Genomic DNA, 20596 nt, shown 5'->3' with positions numbered 1-20596 from the left:
AAATATGACCCGGATAACTTTGTAAATACTATGGTTATGGGACTTGGGGTGGGTTGTGGTGAGATGAGGAGTTAAAATCAAGATTATTTTTCTTGATTTCTGGGCCTTGTAGAGAGGCGCAGAGGAATGAGAGGTTGTACATGAGCAGCATTACAGTACCTATGGGTGGAAAACTTTCAGCAGAGGAAGGAGGGTTGTCTACTTTTTTTAAAATCAGCTATTAATGTAGTTCATAAAATAAGAGGGAAAGGACTTGTTGGAACATGGTTGTGTAATGTGATGGCTAGTCTTCCAACTCCATTCCATCTGTCAGATCAGCACTCCCCCATGAAGGGAAAGAGTACATGGAGAACTAGTGGCCCTTACGGCTGAAACCAGTCCTCACCCCAAGACCTTCCAGGTTGTCTACAGTCAGGTCAAGGGAAATGATTCTTCCATACAAGGGCCTTGCAGGCATGGCAGGGTTAAGCTGGATTCCGTTCCTTCTGTTCAAGCCTGATTCTCAGCAACGTACATCCACAATGATGGAAAAAACTACCAGAGAGTGAGGAAAGACACAAAGGGAAGAGTCTTTCTCTGATAGCTGGAATGCGGCTGCTCAGGCATTTACATTGCTTACGTTGTGGTTGTCGACCATGGAACTTTATGGGAGGGAAGTAGACAAGAAACAAGTCTAGCGATTACGTCAGAGGCCCTGTTTTGTGGATGATGAATCCCAGTGGTGGTTTCTCTGCTGTGGTCCAGAGTTGCCTCCTGGGATGAAGATATGACGTTTGCCTCCCAACAGAGGTGATTGGGTGCTGATAAGGATCCTGAAAAGATGTCAGAGACCAGGTGAATGAGATGAGTCATTGCCTACAACTTCAAGAGGCTGGTTACAAAATCAAAGTAACCTTCTAATGGTTACTGCCTTATTCTACTTCGCTCAGCAAGACCGCCAGCCCTGATGGTGTACGCCCTCTTGGCATACAGCCAGTTTGGCAGAACAGTTGCTCTTGTACAAGCCCTGGAATTGTCATGGAGGACTGAGAGCCTTTCAAAGAGAATAACAAACTATGGCCGCAAGGATGTCATTGGGCAGGAGTGCCCAGAGTGCTGGAGCAATCCCTTTGACTTTCACTGACTTTGCCAGTGCCATTGTAGCCCCAAAAATGGAGAAACAGGGACCAGAGAAGTATAGGATGCATCCCACAAGGAATCAAACAAACCCCTTGAGTAGTTTAATCTTGCTGAATTTATAAGCATCTTCTAGGAAGAAACAGTGGGGCCATACTTGGAGCTAAGGGTCAAACGATGTTAGCTCTTCTCACCTGTGCTTTGGTGTCGGTTGCAAGTGACTCTGTAGTTTGAATAACCCTGAGATGTCATTGACATGGTATTAATGGCATGGCCTGCAAGGGGACTAAAGAGCCTGAATGAGGATGTTGACTATCAGGAGTTCCCAAGTCATTTGGAGAAATGGAGTACTGGGTAAACAGATCACCACATGTGGTGATGGAGTCATACCCTCTGCAAGAACAGATGAGGCTTTAGATTTCCTTGGTACTGCAAGATATGTAACCACAATGACTTGGCAGCAGGAAATGCAAAGGTTATAGCGGAGCCCAAGCTACTTTCATCATGTACAGTGGACTCTTTCAGTTCCACGTTCTCTCATTTGGGTTATATTATTACTCCTGGGGGAATTCTGTGCCATTGTGCGGGCACAGAATTCATGTCCCCCACAGATTTCTTTGCTTCCCCACAGAAAAATGACTTTCTGACAGGGAAGCAAAGGGAAGATGCAAGAGCAGTCATTTGCCCCTCCCGAGCAGTGCAGGAGCATCCTTTTGGGCACCTGGAGCAGCCAGTGGAGAGGCAAATCACTGGGGGGGGGGCAGGGAGCTGGGGACATACCAGCTGGTGCTGAGTCAGACACATCTGGGGCCAGGTAACACCCACCCCTCATCTGCCCACCCCCATGCATCCAGACCCCCCCCCCCTCCCCAGACCCCAGCCTCACCCCCCTACATCTGGAAACCGCCCCCTGCACCCGAATTCCTACCCCAGCAATCCCCACCCCCTAGGCACCTGGATCACCCCAGCAAGCCCCACACACCTGGACTCCCCAACCCCACTGAGCCTCAACCAGAACACCCAGACCCCACCCCACCAAGCCCCACTCCCGCAGCACCCAGACCTCTCTGAGCCCCCACACAGCCCCAATCACCTTCACCTGGACCCCCCTGCAAAGTCCCATTGCACCTGCACCCAGAGCCCCACTCCCAATCCCCCCTGCACCTCCCACTGAGCCGCCTGCACCCAGATTGCCCCATACAGAACCCTCTCATCCCACACCTGGATCCCTTCACACTAAGCCCCTCCAAACTTGGATCCTGCCGGGCTGAGCCGACCTGCCCACACCTGGTGTGCCTGGCTTGGAGGGGCCGGCCCCTGGGATGTTTCTGGGGCAGGCGTGGCCCTTGCACTGTGTAAGAGTTGGGTGCAGCCTCACTACTGAGTCCGTGTCCCGAGGACTGGGGGTGGGGGTGGAGCTGCAGGGTGATCTCCCACCTTCATGGAGCCAGTGGCCTGTGCTCCCCACTGCCATGCCGAAGCCTCCACATTTATTTATTGACAAGTAAAATTTGCAGAAGTACTGTGCACAGAATTTTTAAATTTTTGGCCCAGAAGAAGTAAATTATGCACCCATTCTGTTCTCATGACTGGAGAAATACTGTGATGTTGGGCCTGACCTACAAGTTATTTGGCAGAGCTGGAAGACATTATCATTGCTTCACCCTCCTAAGCACCACACAGAGGATATTGCTGTTTCTTCTCTGCTCCTTTTTCACATTCTTTTTTTTGCTTTGCTCATTCTCTGCTCCATTTCTCACCCTGTCTTTCTGCTTTGGATCTTGTCCCTTTACTCCTTTCACCACTCTCTCTCCTATGCAGAATGTTAACCCGATAATGTTCCACTTGAACCCACAGCATTAAGTTAGGTAAAGTGTATTCATTCATCCTTAATGGGAATAAAAAACTTAGTTATGGGCTATATTATTACCAGGCCACTTGGATAAAGCCTTAGGGCCTGCTCCTGCTCAAGTCAATTGGCAAAACTCCCATTGACTTCATCGGGTGCATTAGCAGAGTCAAGAGAATGTATGTAATTAAAGTTGCCATGACACAGCTGGAATGGGCTTGGTGAGGCTCCCACCAAACTGTTAATGGGTTACTACCAACATACTGAAATGTGTTCCCTGGATCTGCCCATTGCACTTGTCGTGTGAAGGCTGCTTGATTGTTGGTCTAGTACAATTACTGATTGCTTGTGTTTTATAGGGTATATTTCTATAGGCATATTATCTGACGGTTGAGTGGGTGCTGAAGTAATCTTGCTGCTGGCTGATGAGTGTATATTGTGTTTTTTATGTGACTTCTGTTCCCTCTCCTCTGGAAGGGTTTAGCAGTGATGGATTAGGTAGGGGAAAAACTTTGCATGCCTCTGGCTGAATAAAGCTGTTAGTGTGGACTCTTCTCGAGTTAAGAATCCTTCCAGTGACCTTACAGTGGGAAATCTCAAAAGAAATGGATCTCAGCCTGTGGGGCTGCAGTCCTCAGTGGACTGGGTCTTGCTCTATCTATTTAGGTACTTGTGGCCCTTATCATTGTTCTAACTAATCACCTCACAGTCATTAACAGACTTTTATCCCCAAAATCTGTTGAAGCAGAGAAGTACTCTCCCCACTTTACAGATGGACAACTGAGTCACAAGGTAAATTAATTTCAGGTTTCAGAGTAGCAACCGTGTTAGTCTGTATTCGCAAAAAGAACAGGAGTACTTGTGGCACCTTAGAGACTAACAAATTTATTTGAGCATAAGCTTTCATGAACTACAGCTCACTTCATCGGATGCAGGTAGATTAAGTGACTTGCCCAAGATTCTGCAGAAAGTCTGTGGTTGAACCATGAATTGAAACCAGGTCTCTTGAGGTCAGTGTCCTATCCACTAGACCAATATTTCTCAACCTGAGGGTCATGAAAGGCAATCAGAGTGGCATTGGCATTCAAAATTTTATCCTAAAGCAAAGAAAATTTTGCTCCTCCTCTTCTCGCACATGCTTACCCTTCAAGGTCAAGTATTCTGTCAACCTCTAAAGACACACACAGACACACACACACAAACTAAATAGGATTAGCATTATTATTGATTTTTTTAAATCTTCTATAGTAAATGTTAGAGGGTCACAGAAATTTTTGGCTTCAAATAAGGGGTTATCAACCTCAAATGGTTGAGAAAAAATATTCTTCCTATCCTGCCCTGCCTGATACACATAGAGAGAGAGAAGGTGGGTGAGGTAATATCTGTTATTGGACCAACTTCTGTTGGTGAGAGAGACAAGCTTTCAAGTTTACACAGAGCTCTTCTTCAGGTCTGGGCTGAAGAGCTCTGTGTAAGCTTGAAAACTTGTCTCTTTCACCAACAGAATTTGGTCCAATAATAGATATTGCCTCTCTCACCTTGTCTCTCTAATATCCTGGGACCAACAGGGCTACAACAACACTGCATGATACACATGTAGTCAGGAGACCGGCATTATGTTCCTCACTGTACCACAGACTTGCTGTGTGAGCTGCTGGAAGTCTAACCTGTCTATACCTCGATTTTCCTTATTTGTAACATGGGAATAATATTTTCCACCAGGCAGGGTCATTGTGAAGCCTAATTCTTATTTGTAAAGCTGTCATAAACATACAGCTAAAGGTAGCATAAAATCCCTCCTTCACCTGTAAATGGTTAAGAAGTTCAAATAACCTAGTTGGCACCTGACCAAAAAGATCAATAAGGGGAAAAGATACTTTCAAATCTGTGAGGGAAGGTGTTTTCTTTGTGTTCTCTCTGGCTCAGGGAGGAACCACAGCAGGGAAAATACACCTCCTAAAGCCATATCTGAACTAAGCATCTATGATTACAAATTGTAAGTAATAGGAAGGAAATGCGTTAGATTATCTTTTGTTTAACTTGTGAATTTTCCCTGTGCTAAGAGGGAGGTTTATTCCTGGTTTGGGGTTTTTTTTGTAACTTTAGAGTTTTGCCTAGAGGGGAATCCTCTGTGTTTTGAATCTGATTACCCTGTAAAATTACCTTCCATCCTGATTTTATAGAGGTGCTTCTTTTATTTTGTTTTTATAATAAAGTTCTGTTTTTAAGAACCTGATTGGTTTTTAGTGTCCCAAAAACCCAAGAGTCTGGTCTGTGCTCACCTTGTTTACCTATCTGGTTGGTAGATTATTCTCAAGCCTCCCCAGGAAAGGGGGTGAAGGGCCTTGGGGAAATATTTTTGGGAAACAGGAACTCCAAGTGGTCCTTTTTCTTAATCTTTGTCTAACTCACTTGGTAGTGGCAGCAGTACTCATCCAAGGACAAGGAAGGATTTGTGCCTTGGGGAAGGTTTTAACCTAAGCTGGTAGAAATAAGCTTAGGGGGTCTTTCATGAGGGTCCCCACGTCTGTACCCTAGAGTTCAGAGTCGGGAGGGAACCCTGACAAAAGCACTTTGAGATAATTGGATAGAGAATACTATACAAGTGTGAATATTTATTTTATTAAGCAGGGTGGATCAGCATTCTTTGTTCTGTTTGATTTTAGACAGAAAAGGGTCCCCTGGGTACTATCAAGAAAGCCTCAGTGCAAAAAGCAATCTTCCTGAGATCAGAGGGTAAGCAGAGTGCTGATCAGGTAGAGTGCCCAACACCTTAGAGATAATAAAGAATATATGGGATTAATTTACTACTAGAGCACCAGTAAAAAGCCAGACCCCCTCATATTTTCCTTCAAGTAGCTAAGAGGAGAGGGAAAGGGTGATTTAAATTAATGTTCTTGCTATGACAGGGTACAAGGACAGCAGAATAAAACAGAGCATAATCCCAAGGGACTGCACAAGATAAACAATGGATTTTTATACCAAGTGGGGATTCTCCCCTCTTTTCAGGAAGTAAGACTGGGAGGAGAAAGGAGATCCACACATGCCCTCTAAAGTACTGGAAGAACTGCTCTGAAGAATTCAGCAGTGTAGGTAGTGGGAAGAATAAACAGAAAATTAAGGAAAACCCAGATATTGCAGTAAGTTGTGTGGATGATGGAGGAAAGGTCATTAATAATAAGCTCTTATTAAGCACTTTAACTTTTTTAATAAGACTTCAGAGGCAATCCTGTCTATTGCAGACCGGTAAACCTAACTTCAGTACCAAGCAAATTGGTTGAAACTATAGTAAAGAACAGAATGATCAGACACATAGCTAAACACAATATGTTGGGAAAGCATCCACGTGCCTTTTGTAAAAGGAAATCATGCCTCCCCAATCTATTAGAATTTTTTGAGGGTGTCAACAAACATGTGGACAGGGCTAATCCAGTGTATATAGTGTACTTGGATTTTCAGAAAGCCTTTGACAAGGTCTCTCACCAAGGCTGTTAAGCAAACTAAGCAGTTATGGGATAAAAGAGAAGGTGCTCTCATGGAACAGTAACTGGTTAAAAGACAGGAAACAAAGGGTAGGAATAAATAGTCAGTTTTCAGAAGGGAGAGAGGTAAACAGCAGGGTCCCCCAAGGATCTGTAGTGGGGCCAGTGCTGTTCAACATAACTGTAAATGATCTGAAAAAGAGGGTGAACAGAAAGGTGCCAAAATTTGAAGATGATACAAAATTACTCAAGAAAGCTAAGTTCAAAGCTGACTGCAAAGCACTACACAGGGATCTCACTAAACTGGGTGACCGGGCAACAAAATGGCAGATGAAATTCAGTGATAAGTGCAAAGTAATGCACATTAGAAAAAATAATCCCAACTATACATACAAAATGATGGGGTCTAAATTACCTGTTACCATTCAAGAAAGAGATCTTGGAGTCATTGTGGATAGTTCTCTGAAAATATCTGCTCAATGTGCACTGACAGTCAAAAGAGTTAATGTTAGGAACCATTACGAAAGGGATAGAAAATAAAACAGAAGATACTATAATGCCACTATATAACTCCATGATACACCCACACCTTAAATACTGTGTGCGGTTCTGGTCACATCTAAAACAGATATATTAGAATTGGAAAAGGTACAGAGAAGGGCAATCAAAAGTATTAGAAATATGGAATAGTTTCCATATGAGGAGAGATTTAAAAGACAGGGACTGTTCAGCTGAGAAGAGGCAACTAAGGTGGGAAATGATAGAGGTCTACAAAATCATTAATGAGCTGGAGAAATTTAATAAGGAAATGTTATTTATCCCTTCACACAGCACAACAACTAGGGTATGAAATTAATAGGTGTCAGGTTTAAAACAAACAAAAGGAAGTACTTCTTCACACAATGCACAGGCAACCTGTAGAATTTATTGCCATGGGATGTTGTGAAGGCCAAAAGTACAACTGGGTTCAAAAAAGAATTAGATAAGTTCATGGAGGATAGGTCCTTCAATGGCTATTAGCCAAGATACTCCAGGTATCCCTCAATGTTCAACTGCTAGGAAGTGGGACTGGACTGGGGTACAGGGGATGGATCACTTAAAATTGGCCTGTTCGTTCCCTCTGAAGCTTCCGGCACTGGCCACTGCAGATGACAGGACACTGGGCTCGATGAACCATTGGTCGGACCCAGTATGGCCAGTCTTACCAATAGCTCCACTTTACAGATGAGCAATCTAAGAGGCCACCCATCACCCGCCCCAAGGAACTAATTCCTGTGGCAACTCATGTCCCAGCATGGTATCAGCAGAAGACCCGCACTGCCGGAGTTCAGATTTAGATAAATAACATCCCCCCCCCCCTCTTTTCTTCGGACGAGGCTCTCCGTCTCTCCCGCCCCCCTGTAGAGCCCAGGGCGCAGGGCAGACAGGGGCCACGGGGAAGGGTTTTCACGCTGAGCAATGCCCTGCAGCAACAACGCATACGGGGGGCAAGGCCTAGCTCTGAGACACAAGGATGTGGTGGTGCCGCCAGACTTATGGGCCCCCTCCTAGGGGCTTCGATCAGGCCCTCGCCCCAACAGCTCGGGGCCTAGCTTAGCCTTCCAAGGGCCCATGGCCGGGCGCAGCCTCAACCCGCTTGGCCCCACGGCAGCGCAGGACTAGCCCAGGCGAGTGGAAGGGAAGCAGTGCATTGTGGGACACTGGGGGATCTGCTGGGCGCCGAGCGGGGCTCGGTGCACTGTGGGAAATTGAGGGACTGACTGCGCTCGCGCGCTCTCTCTCCCCCACTTGGAGTCAGCCTCGGGACTAGGGTGGTCTTTCTAGCTCGCGGCGCTCTTTGACGTCCTACAATGACGCGTGTTCTTTTCGTTTACGACAGCCCGGGTGGACTTTTGTGCTTTACGGCAACACTTGTCTTCCCTCACCGAGCGGAAACGGAACAGCCCTGTCTGCTTTTACGGCAGTTCGTCCGGGGGCGGGCGCGGCGTGATGACGTCTGTGACTGTGCGCGCGCCGCCCAAGCCCAGTCTTTCCGGCAGCCGGCAGCCCCCGGCCCGCGCGCATCTGCCTCCATCGAGACCCGCGGGCCCCCGCAGGTGAGGGGGGGGGACGCGTGCGCGCGCGCGGGGCCCCGCGGCTCGGAGTCTGCCGGGCCCGGATCCGGCCTGGACACGGGATCCCCCGGCCCAGAGGCCGCCGCCCGCGGGGAGACCAGGCCTCGCCGGGCCTGCTGGGGCCTCGGCCCGCGCGGCGTCTGCCCTGGCTGGGACAGAGGCCCGGCCTCCCCGCTGGGCTGCTCGGCTGGACCCTGGCTGCCGGGCACGGCTCCCGCACACGCCGAGCCGGGCCCTGCCGCGCCGCCGAGCCGAGTGACCATGTGCGGAGCGGGGCTGCTGGCTCGCCGCTTCTCACTAACCTGCGGGACTCGCTGATGCAGGATCTACCTGTGGCCCAGCATGTAGGCCCAGATCCTCGAAGGTTTAGGTAGTTAGCTCCCGCTGATTTGCGTGAGTCTTAGGTGCCTAAATACCTTTGAGGAACTGGGTCTTAGTGACACAGGATTAGACATTTCTGTGAATAAGGGTAGCTGCTTCTTTGACACTAGCTAGGACAATAAAGAACTATAAGGACAGCAGATCCCCAAGCATAAAGGCATAAAGTGGTCTCCAGCTGTGGTCAGAAAGAAACATCCATCAGGGAAAATAATTGTGCTATTATGCACAGTAAAGAGACAGATTAAACATTTTTTCTGGGGTTTTTTATATTGCCATTGGCAGAGGCAGGTTACTTGACTATTGATTTTTTTTTTTTTTTTTTTTGGTCTAACATTTCATTTGATAAGAGTCTTACACAGGAAAGTAATTATTACATTACATACGGACAATGCTGTCAGAGCTCCTGAGACGTTCACCTTTTCCTTGACCCCAGAAATTCTGGGCAATGACCCTGACCCTGGAAACTTTTCTATGTGTGTGGCCTCATTAAAAATGGTGCTACCTTCTCTTGTCTTTTGAATAGGCATCATTGCCCAGTCACTGTCAGATGAAGTTTCCCAGCAGCCTCATCTTCAGTCTTGTAGGGTTAAAATGTTCCTAACACTTGACCCCCCCCACCCCCCCCCCCCTTTTTTTTTTAAAGGATTTTACAGGATGGCTAAATTCATGACGCCTGTGATCCAGGACAACCCCTCAGGTTGGGGTCCATGTGCTGTTCCTGAGCAGTTCAAAGATATGCCATATCAGCCCTTCAGCAAAGGAGATCGTCTGGGAAAGGTACCTGTGCTAATGCTGCTAAATGAATCACTGGAGCAATCAGTTAATGCCCATGTATTCATCTGCGTGGCAATTCCTGTTAGCTGTTCTTGTCATATGGGCTGTCTGAGTCCTGTACTGTTCCCTACAGTGCCCCCACACGCACACTCACACATACCATTGGTGCTCCGCTACTTATAGCTTCCTTTTCCCATATTGCAGGTGCTGCAAGAAGTGGTATATGAACCATGACCTCTTGATAGTGTGTGTATGCAGAGCAGGGAGTTTGAAAGAATATTGATAGTTATAAGATGATTGTAAGGTAGGCTCTGGAACATAAAGCACTAATTTCTCTCAATGAGTGGCATCTGGATTAAGAGATTGTGGAGAGCGAGTTTAAAATGTTGGTTGACACACGCTCATCAACTTTTCCTCGTTTTTTTTATTAGGTTGCAGACTGGACAGGAGCCACTTATCAGGACAAAAGATACACGAGTAAGTGCTATTTTGGTGGCTGCTCTTGTTTGAGATACTTCACGTGAGGTTTCTTCAGTCATCATCGATGCTTCCTTTCCTCATCGCTGTCTTTAGTAGTGTCTATGAAACCTATGTCCTACAGATCTCCACCCAAGTGAGAGAAGTTTCTTGAACTCAGAAGTGTGCCCTACCCTTGGAGAGAGGCACCTGGGGCTATCTCCCCCCTTTGGGGTTTCTCCTGGCTTTGAGCTTCCTTGTGAAAAGGAACTTGTCTGGGAGGATGGGGGACCCTCCCACAATGGACTGCTCTAAGAGAAAAGCCCTGCCTCTGATTTCAAGCTCGGGTGAGCCAACAGACAGGGTAGGCGTGCTGACGCTGAGCTCTTCTCATGAGGCATGGTTTACAAACCAGCAGTAAGGTAATTTGGGTCATTGTGTCCTCAGATAAGTACTCATCGCAGTTTGGTGGGGGAAGCCAGTATGCGTATTTTCATGAGGAGGATGAGACCAGCTTCCAGCTTGTGGACACAGCACGTACACAGAAGACGGCATACCAAAGGAATCGTATGAGATTTGCACAGGTATCTTGCACATTTCCTGAACCCTTTCTGAAACAGTGGAATTGCTGTAAAGATATCATTTATAACCTGAACATCCCTTCCCTTCTCTTCCTCGTTCTCAGAGGAACCTTCGGCGAGACAAGGACCGCCGGAACATGCTTCAGTTCAACATGCAGACCCTGCCTAAGAGCGCCAAACAGAAGGAGAGGTGAGGGCCCCAAACCTGAACTCTCTGCTGGTATTGGATCTCTGATCAGGTGTCTAGGTTTGCTAACTGGCTTCTGTCAGTTGAGTTATTGTAACAAAAACCCAAGACTTCCAAGACAGGTCTTTTGCTAGGCTCTGCTATGGTTTGAAGTGATGGTTTCATGCGATGATTGTGGAACCAACAGGGTTTTCTAAGCCAAACTCAGGAAAATAAATTACTGTTGTAAAAGCAGCATGTGCACCTTCTGAGAGCTGTAGTGCAATCTTCAAAGGCTGGGTTGTCCAACTGGTGTTGCCATTTTCAAAGAGTCATTGAGAGCATACAGTGCCTCAGCCTGCTGTGGGGTCCAGTAGTTCAGCGGGATGCTCTGAGTGGCTTGGGACCTGAGAGCCCAGTGGTTTCAACAGTGACTTGTGAAGATGGGAGTGCTGGGGACACGCTGATGGAACTGTGTCTCATGAGGTTGTCACGTTCCTCTATTTACAGAGACCGTCTACGTCTACAAAAGAAATTTCAGAAGCAGTTCGGGGTCAGGCAGAAATGGGACCAAAAATCACAGGTAAAGTAACTGATTTTTAACTGTGCTGTTTGATCAGTTCCTCTGGCTGCTCTTATTATACAGACTTCAGTGTACCCTGTTCCCTGTGGTAGTATTCCTCTAACATGCTCCTCCTGCTGCTGTGCTCACACAAATCCTGATGTGCTGTGTCTCTTCCTTTCTTTCTTTGTCCATATGCCCTTCCTCTGGCCACACAGCAGAAGCCTCGCGACTCCTCTGTTGAAGTTCGCAGTGACTGGGAGGTGAAGGAGGAGATGGATTTCCCTCGGCTGATGAAGATGCGCTATCTGGAGGTGTCAGAGCCACAGGACATGTGAGTTCAAGACAACTGAGGTCCCTGTGGGTATTTATTTTGACATAATCTGTGTGTGGAAAGGGATGGGTGCTGGCTTGTGATCTAGTTTTATGAAGTTCCTTTTGGGGGAGGTGCACAAAGTCAGTAGAAATACTCTTGCCAATCACTGTGGTTCCCTGGCACTCTGAGATGGGGTTATTTGTGCTGGTGTCTCATGACTACTTACTCGTTATGTCTGCAGAGAGTGCTGTGGCGCCTTGGAATATTATGACAAAGCCTTTGACCGCATTACCACAAGGAACGAAAAGTCCTTGCGGAGCATCAAGCGCATCTTTCACACTGTCACCACTACTGATGACCCAGTCATTCGCAAGGTATTATTGTCCTTCCTGCCCATCAGCTCACAAGATACACTAGTATGTATATTACTGTGTGGTATTTTTTGGACCCTGCGGTTCCCTGTCTGTCCTAAGCCAAGGGGTCCAAGATGGTCCTGCTTCCTGGAGTGAGAAGAGATTAACAGAAATATCCCAGGACCCAGCTCTTTAGACAGTAGAAATTTGTGATCTCCATACCAAAGGGAATGGTATTGGCCAAAGCAGAACTGATTAACACATGGATAGATATCAGCCAAAGGAAAGCCCTATTGTGGATGGGCAGATAGGCAGACCTACAGGCAAGAAGGATGAAGGAGAAGAGAAATGTCAGGGTCACAGATCTGATTCCCAAGATTTCTGGTCTTGAGAGGAAAGGATAATTCTTAGAGTGTTGCTGAAGTCAGGGACAGAGGATGAAGAACTTATTCTCTTCCTTGCAGATGCAGATATCCCTTCTCTGTTATAAGTTCTGTCTTTTTTCCCCAACTTTTTGGGGCATTTTTCAGGGCTGGATTTTCTGGGCAGCATTTGGCTGACCAACTTGTTGAATGAGTTCAGGTAGGATCAGTGGCATTTGACACGTTTGTGTCCAGATGTCACTGGTGTGCGTCAGAGTCTTGTATCAGCCCAGCCTCTAGAGTCTAGAAGAAGGGAATCAGTGTCTGGTTTGCTAAGGCTGCAGTTTACTTTTGGGTGGTGGGGAGAAGAATGTGTGCTGTCTTCACTCACATTCTTCCCTCTGTCTGCAGCTGGCGAAGACCCAGGGAAATGTGTTTGCCACAGACGCCATCCTGGCCACACTGATGAGCTGTACTCGCTCTGTGTATTCCTGGGATATCATTGTCCAGAGAGTTGGATCCAAGCTCTTCTTTGACAAGAGGGACAATTCTGACTTTGGTGAGGAGGTTGCTCTAGGATCAAGGTTGGGCAAGGGAACAAATTACAGCTTTTTGCATTTAGTGTTCCTTGTCCCCTTTAAGTCAATATTACCTCTCAAGTGTCCACACTGTGTCTGGAACAGCCCAACAGCTGCACTACCTGCATGTGCTTTGAACAGATTTGGTGCACAGTATAAGGCTTGAGTGCCCTTTTCAGAGGGGTAACTATCCTCCTGATGATCGTTTGAACTTGACTCTTTTCCCAGACCTGCTGACAGTGAGCGAAACTGCTAATGAACCACCACAGGACGAGGGCAACTCCTTTAATTCACCTCGCAACCTGGCCATGGAAGCAACCTACATCAACCACAACTTCTCCCAACAATGTCTGAGAATGGTAAGAGGCAAGTGGGCTTAGCAAGGCCTGTCACGCAGACAGTACTGTGGAAGACTGAGTCTGCAGGTCTGGAACTTACTATTAATATCGGTGCTGGAGCAGCCTCTTATTAGAGCGACAGGCACCTCTATTTGCAGGGTTACTTTACATATAAATCATTCCAGTTCTGGATGTGTGGATTAACTTTGTGCAGGTGGGGGGGTTTGTAGAGAGAACACCCCTCTTCTTCATGGAGCATTCCATGAAGAGGAAATCCCACCCCATCACTGAACCAGTCAGGATTGTGACAGCACTGAGGCAAATTAAAAGGCTCTGTGGAATGCTGGATGCTGATTGGCTGAGGGAAAGAGTCTTTAGTTCCAAGGGCAGATGGAAGGTGAGTGGCTGCTGGTGATGTGGACATATTGGAGAAAGTCCAGAGAAGAGCCACAAAAATGATTAATAGGTCACATTTTTCAGACCATAAGGAAAGATGGGGGGTGGAATAGATTTGTTTAGTCTGGAAAAGGGAGAACTGACAGGGGACATAAGTTTTCAAGTACATAACAGGTTGTTATAAAAAGGAAGGTGATAAATTGTTCTCCTTCACCACAGAAGACAGTACAAGTAGTGGGCTTAAATTGCAGCAAGGAAGATTTAAGGTTAGACGTTAAGAATAACTTCCTGTCAGGGTAGTTAAGCACTGCAACAAATTACTTAAGGAGGTTGTGGAATCTCCGTCATTGGAGGTTTTTAAGAACAGGTTAGACAAACACCTGTCAGGGATAGTCTAATCTAGATAATACTTAGTACTGCCTCAGAGCAGGGGACTGGACTAGGTGACCTATTGAGGTCCCTTCTGGTCCTACATTTCTATGATTTTATTATTCATATCTATGATTGTGTTTCTGATTAGCTGCCTTAATTCTCTCAAGTTGTTGGGCTTCTCATGATCTGTCCTGGCTTTCTCTGCAGGGGAAGGAAAAATACAAGTTTCCCAACCCAAACCCATTTGTGGAGGATGACATGGATAAGAACGAAGTGGCCTCTGTTGCATACCGGTGTGTTGTTTGCTTCAAGCATGTGTATAGGTTTGGGGAGGGAGGTTCAGAAGGGGGTGGAGTGTGACTTCTATTAACAGCTTGCTAGTGGTAGTGTGACTAAAGCTTTATTTCCCAGGGGCATTGCCACACTGTGATGTGAGAGATTCTGGGACTTATGCTTCAGGGTGGTATCTCTCACCTTCATACTGGGTTTGAAAGGAGCGGGGTGAAATCCTCACTGTGGGCCGATAGGGGAGGAAGGGTCTGGCTTTTGTGACTGCTTAAGTGGATCCAGGAGCGGGGGTGGAAAATAACACAGCAGATTCTTTGCTTGCAGGTACCGAAGGTGGAAACTGGGAGATGACATAGACCTGATTGTCCGCTGTGAACATGACGGAGTGATGACAGGAGCTGGCGGAGAAGTATCATTCATCAACATCAAAACACTGAACGAATGGGATTCCAGGGTGAGGAAGAACCAGATACCAAACCTCTCTAGGTCCTCCATTGCTGTCTGATGTACCAGGTACAGCAGGCAAGACGTGAGACAAGCCTCTTGCGTCACCCCATGTGTCTGTTATGTCATTACATCCCATCAGAAAACAGTGACTGCGGAGGACCATCAGTGCCAGCTAAACTGACTCCGTGTCTCCCATGTGCTGGGTAGTCTGTTTGAACCCTCTTCCAGGCTCCTGCATTTCATGTGATAGCCAGTCCGATGGAGCTCTCCCTTGACTTTTTTCCCCGGCCAGCACCCTGTATAGTGGCCAGTACGTATCACTCCCTCCAGAATCAAGAAATCCTTTTAAGCCTCCCATCTCTTCTCTGCATAGTATAATTGGGTAGCTCGCAGGTGATCCCTATATGTTCTCATCATAGTTGCAGAGATAATTGCACCCATGGCTTGTTGACTGTCAGTTTGACCTCTCTTTTCAGCATTGCAATGGAGTGGACTGGCGTCAGAAGCTAGATTCTCAGAGAGGAGCTGTGATTGCCACCGAGCTGAAAAACAACAGTTACAAATTAGCCCGTTGGACGTGTTGTGCACTGCTGGCTGGATCGGAGTATCTTAAACTTGGGTGAGACCAATATAGGATTTGTCTGTCAAGTACCTTCTGAATGCTTTTGCTGTCGTGTGGTGGTATATATGTATGGGAGAGCTGGTTTTAGGAGCAGAATTCCCTCCCATTTTTATTCCGTTTGGCAAACCAAAACCTACTTTTGAATATATTTTAGCATTGGTGACTGGGGCAGAATGGGGTACAACGCAGACTGTTGTTTGAGGCAAGCTGCTTCCCCACAATGTCCTGCTGACTGACCACCTGTACATGTGACAGTGGAGTTCATTCTCCATGGCCCATTCAGTTCTTGGCTTGTCTGCTGAACATAGGACATAATTATAGTGGTTAATGTGGTGACCCGTTTAGATCTTGACTGAGACTCCTGGCACATCGTCGAGAGATGTATTGGCGGGGGATCTGTGACTTGAACCTGGCAACTTAAAAGTGAATGGCCCTATGTCCCATTACTGATCTCCTGAGCAATCCACTCCTGATATTAGCCTCTCCTTCTTCCAGTCCCCAAAGCACCTTAGCCAAGTGGCTTTTTCCTTGTTTATTTCAAAATGTTGGCACAGAGTTGATGCAGTTCTCTTAATTGGAACCCCCCTCTGCTGGCCAGCCGACCTAGTCAGTTGCACAACAGAAGCTTTGGGTGCTGGTTTGTACCATGTATATTTCTCTTTCGTTGACATTTCAAATCAACTTTGTTGCTGCGACACACTTTCTCGAACACTTTTTTCATCTCTGGTGACTGGGTGTTTAAAATAAGATGCTTGATATTTCAAATCTAGCTGCTTTGCCATCTCTCTGGTTTCAGTCCACCTGATGTGATGTGCGGCTGCCTCAGACTAATTTGTTGTTTGAATCAGAACTCCCTGCTAAGGACTCTATTGTTAAATCTCTGTCTTTCCTGTTTGTGGGACCTGGGAATCATCTCCTTTATCACCTCTTTTGTTTTGGACGATGGAAGTGTAGTTCCTGCTCTCTTCGGCTTAGCAACCCTATCCGTTTTACTCTGGCCTGGTCTACGTTACGGAGTTAGATTGACATAAGGCATCTTATGACCTAACTCTGTAAGCATCTACATTACAATGTAGCTCCCAGTGATGTAAATCCACCACTATGTCAACTTAATAACTCTACCTCCGTGACAGGTGTAGTAGTTAGGGTGACGTAGTGTCCATACAGACCCTGCGTTACTTACGTTGCCTCACCTGGGACTCACACCTGGAGCCCCCCTGCTGCCGGGGACTGACAGCCCAAGCTGTGAGCCTCGACGGCAGGGGGGCTCCAAGCTGTAAGCCTGCGGGGCGGCGGGACTCCAGTCATCAGTGCCCCACACAGTTAAGTCAATGGAAGCACTCCTGATGAGGACACACACTGCTGACAGAAGGACTTTTGTGTTTTGTGAAACACTGCTTTAAAAACTGCAGTGGCTGTACACTGACTTGACTTAATTTGGTAGTGTAGACAAGCCCTCAGTTACTGTCTGAGACACAGGATTGGCTCCCAAGAAGGGAGTCCTGTCCATTTTCCTCTTTGAAGTGGGGGGTGTTGATTCCTGCAGCTCAGCCCAGAAGTTAAAATCTAAGTGATCACCTCATTTTGGTGACTTCCCTATGAAGTCTGGGCTGGGGCATTGAATTTCCTGACCTTTTTTGCCTTTCCTCCCCAGGTACGTGTCCCGTTACCACGTAAAGGACTCTGCACGCCACGTGATCTTGGGCACACAGCAGTTCAAGCCGAATGAGTTTGCCAGCCAGATTAACCTGAGTATGGAGAACGCATGGGGCATCCTGCGCTGTGTCATTGATGTCTGCATGAAACTAGATGAGGGCAAATACCTCATCCTCAAAGACCCCAACAAGCAAGTGATCCGGGTTTACAGTCTCCCTGATGGCACCTTCAGCTCCGATGAGGAGGATGATGATGAAGAGGAGGAGGAGGAAGAGGAAGGTCTGTAGAATGCTCAGTGGCGCTGGTGCTCAGTGACTGAGGCCTGAGAGAAAGGGGGTAATGTAACTGGGGGATTAGATCTCAGAATTTCCAAGATGCCTATCAAGGTGAGAGGTGGTGTGTGGAGAGTACGGTCACTGTGGATCTTTCGATCAGTGGTGAAAGCAGAGTAAACGTGTTAACTACTCCCAGAGACTGGAAGACTAATGAAATAAATACAAAGGAATCTAGAGAGATCTAAAAACATGAGAAAAGAGTTGCAATGAGTCTCACATGCGGGGAGGGGCGGGGATTAATTCATCTGAGAGGAAAACATATTCTGAAACCCTGAGTAGAAGGGGGAGTAACTTGGAAAGGAAAGCTCAGCTCAGTAATACTGTGACATGTGGGGGAGGGGGTGGTAGTGACTGATTTCAGCACAAATGGCAGGTGCTCAGAGCTACTGAGAATCAAGCCACTATCATGACATTTAGATAAAGAGGAGCAAATCCAAAGTGAGACATTAAAAATGAGCGGCTAGACCAATTAAGCTAATGAGTCCATTTCAAATGGATGACTGGAAAGTGAGTGTGGGTGCACTAGTCATGCAGACTGGGATACTTTCTACAATGAAGGAAAATCCTGGGGCAAGTGCTGGCTCGCCTCCCCACTACCTGAAACAATCCCTGATCCCTGGTATGTGCCCCTCATGTTCTGTCTCCACTGTGGGAGGCAAGCTGACTTGAAGCTCATGTTCACGGGATGTTAAAAAGGTGTGAATGCTGTTTTAAGCTCTTCGTAGACTTGGGCAGATCTGTTGGACTTGGATCTGTTCACTATTTGAAGGTTTTCTGAACAGTCATAATACCTAAAGACTTTTTTTTAATTAAATTTTTTAAGATTCTCAAGTGAATCACGCAGCAACAAAAATAATTTGTAGCAATTTATGTGGTCGTGTTGTTTTGTTGTAGATGTGGCCCTAATGAACAGTCTTGTACTGGGTGAAAAGGGCAGGCAAGATTGCGCCATGAAGAGTAAAAGATATTTTGTTGTTGTTGTTGTGGCATTTTCTCAGGGGAGGGGGTGTCTGCTGCTTCACATTGTCCCACCACAACCTCTTTTCTCTCTTTCAGAGGAAGAGAGCTAAACCCTGTGGTCAGGGAGCAGGGGCTTCAGTGACCAAACGCTCGTCCCACCCCTGTGTTGTTGTGGGTGGAATCTTAGCTGAACCTTTGCACCGTGCTCATTTACAAGTTTAATTAACAGAATAAAGAGTTTTGTTCTGTTTAATGAGTTTGTTGTTCATTGTCTTATGGATAAATATGCTGTACACCGAAACCTACCTTACAAATGTGGTGTGAAAAGAAACCCTGGGAGGAAAGCAGCTGTTGAAATGGCAGGTGAGCTGTTGTAATAAAGTATGCTGCTTTACAAAAAGTTTACCACCTCCAACTATTTTGTATGTCTTCTCTGCCACCATTTTGTGCTAATGTTTTCCTGCTTCACCCAGTTGGGAAGAGGTAAGTATTCTTCTCTACTGCAGTAAAGGAAATAGAGGTTAAACAGTTTTTCCTCTTCTCCCGGGTACAATGAGTGGTGATATCAGAGACCTCAGTGCATCTGAAATATGTGTAACTATTGGTATCCCTTTCTGACTGACAGCACGCTGGTATAGAGCCACAATGAGTATTAGCTCCTCTGACAGCTTGTAGTTTGGAACATCAAAAAGTGCCCTAGGTTGGGGTTTCTCCCATGAAGGAATTCCCAATCAAGCTAATGTAGATGTCTCAGTTCTGCAGAGGGGGGTGGTACTAATAGTTTTGGCAGGCTGAACTGGTTGGATGAGGGTACTGCAGGGTTTTCTCTATCCCACCAAAAAGAACAGGAGGACTTGTGGCACCTTAGAGACTAACAAATGTATCTGAGCATAAGCTTTCGTGAGCTACAGCTGTAGCTCACGAAAGCTTATGCTCAGATAAGTTTGTTAGTCTCTAAGGTGCCACAAGTACTCCTGTTCTTTTTGCGAATACAGACTAACACAGCTGCTACTCTGAAATCTATCCCACCAGTTTCCCTGTGGCCTTATGTCTTATCTGGTGCAGGGGAAAGAACATGCTAATCTTCAGATTGTAAGTGTAGAAAATGAGGAGTGGTTTCAGAGTGGTAGCTGTGTTAGTCTGTATCAGCAAAAACAACTAGGAGTCCTTGTGGCACCTTAGAGACTAACAGATGTATTTATTTGAACTAAGACCTACTTCATCAGATGCCTGGAGTGAAAAATACAGTAAGCAGCATAAATATTACAGCACATGAAAAGATGGGAGTTGCCTTACCAAGTGTGGGGTCCGTGCTTATGAGGCCAATTCAATTAAGGTGGAACTGGCCTATTCTCAACAGTTGACAAGAAGAGGTGAATATCAAGAGAGGGAAAATTACTTTTGTAGTGCTAAGGAGGCCAGTGCAATCAAGGTGGACATCACCCATTTCCAAATGTTGACAAGAAGATGTATCAGCAGAGGGAAAATTACTTTTCGTAGTGACCCATCCACTCCCAGTCTTTACTCAGGCCTAATTTGATGGTGTCCAGTTTGTAGATTAATTCCAGTTCTGCAGTTTGTTTTTGAAGTTTTTTTTGTTGAAGAATTGCCACTTTTAAGTCCGTTATTGAGTGTCCAGGGAGATTGAAGTGCTCTCCTACTGGTTTTTGAATGTTACAATTCTTGACGTCTGATTTGTGTCCATTATTTTGCATAGAGGCTGTTCGTTTTGGCCAATGTACATGGCAGAGGGGCATTGCTGGCACATGATGACATATCACATTGGTAGATATTGCAGGTGAATAAGCCCCTGATGGTGTGGCTGCTGTGGTTAGGTCCATGATGAGGACAGGCTACTGTCAATAGGTTGCTACTCCCCTGCCTCCTAATGTACTGGTGTATTAGTGGAGGGAGGTACTAAATACCATTTCATTAGCACTTTTGATTCCAAAGTGCTTTTCAATTTAATATATAGCACTCATTTAGCCTGCCACAGAGGCCTCTCTCTGCTATTCAATACTGCCACCCTTTTAATAATGCAATGTATTACCAGTCCTACCTTGATCAGTGTGGCTACAGCTATAGTGGAACC

At 46.4% G+C, this 20596-nt stretch overlaps 1 protein-coding gene across 2 annotated transcripts; it reads left to right on the top strand.

Annotated features, from left to right (window-relative positions):
• The first annotated feature begins 8405 nt into the window (after positions 1 to 8405).
• On the top strand, positions 8406 to 18757 carry EIF3D (eukaryotic translation initiation factor 3 subunit D). Of its 2 annotated transcripts, none has more exons than XM_077829358.1 (15): positions 8406 to 8543; positions 9586 to 9719; positions 10148 to 10193; positions 10620 to 10756; positions 10858 to 10943; positions 11430 to 11502; positions 11703 to 11815; positions 12039 to 12171; positions 12924 to 13071; positions 13319 to 13449; positions 14404 to 14489; positions 14809 to 14938; positions 15408 to 15550; positions 17208 to 17488; positions 18601 to 18757. In XM_077829358.1, the coding sequence occupies exons 2-15, from the start codon at positions 9597 to 9599 to the stop codon at positions 18612 to 18614; spliced, it is 1644 nt and encodes a 547-aa protein (XP_077685484.1). In that variant the 5' UTR covers positions 8406 to 8543; positions 9586 to 9596; the 3' UTR covers positions 18615 to 18757. The 2 variants fall into 2 exon arrangements, with proteins under 2 accessions (XP_077685484.1, XP_077685475.1); XM_077829349.1 differs by having other exon boundaries at positions 11700 to 11815.
• The last annotated feature ends 1839 nt before the right edge of the window (positions 18758 to 20596 follow it).

Source organism: Eretmochelys imbricata, chromosome 1 (assembly GCF_965152235.1).
Source record: "Eretmochelys imbricata isolate rEreImb1 chromosome 1, rEreImb1.hap1, whole genome shotgun sequence".
Taxonomy (NCBI): Eukaryota; Metazoa; Chordata; order Testudines; family Cheloniidae; genus Eretmochelys; species Eretmochelys imbricata.
The sequence above is the reverse complement of the archived record's forward strand: the minus strand, read 5'-3'. Positions and strand labels throughout refer to the sequence as shown.

Coding starts and splice junctions, on each gene's coding strand:
- EIF3D (XM_077829349.1), top strand. CDS start 9,597: ATGGCTAAATTCATGACGCCTGTGATCCAGGACAACCCCTCAGGTTGG. Junction 9,720..10,147: donor AAGGAGATCGTCTGGGAAAG/GTACCTGTGCTA, acceptor TTTTTTTATTAG/GTTGCAGACTGGACAGGAGC. Junction 13,072..13,318: donor GAGGGACAATTCTGACTTTG/GTGAGGAGGTTG, acceptor CTCTTTTCCCAG/ACCTGCTGACAGTGAGCGAA.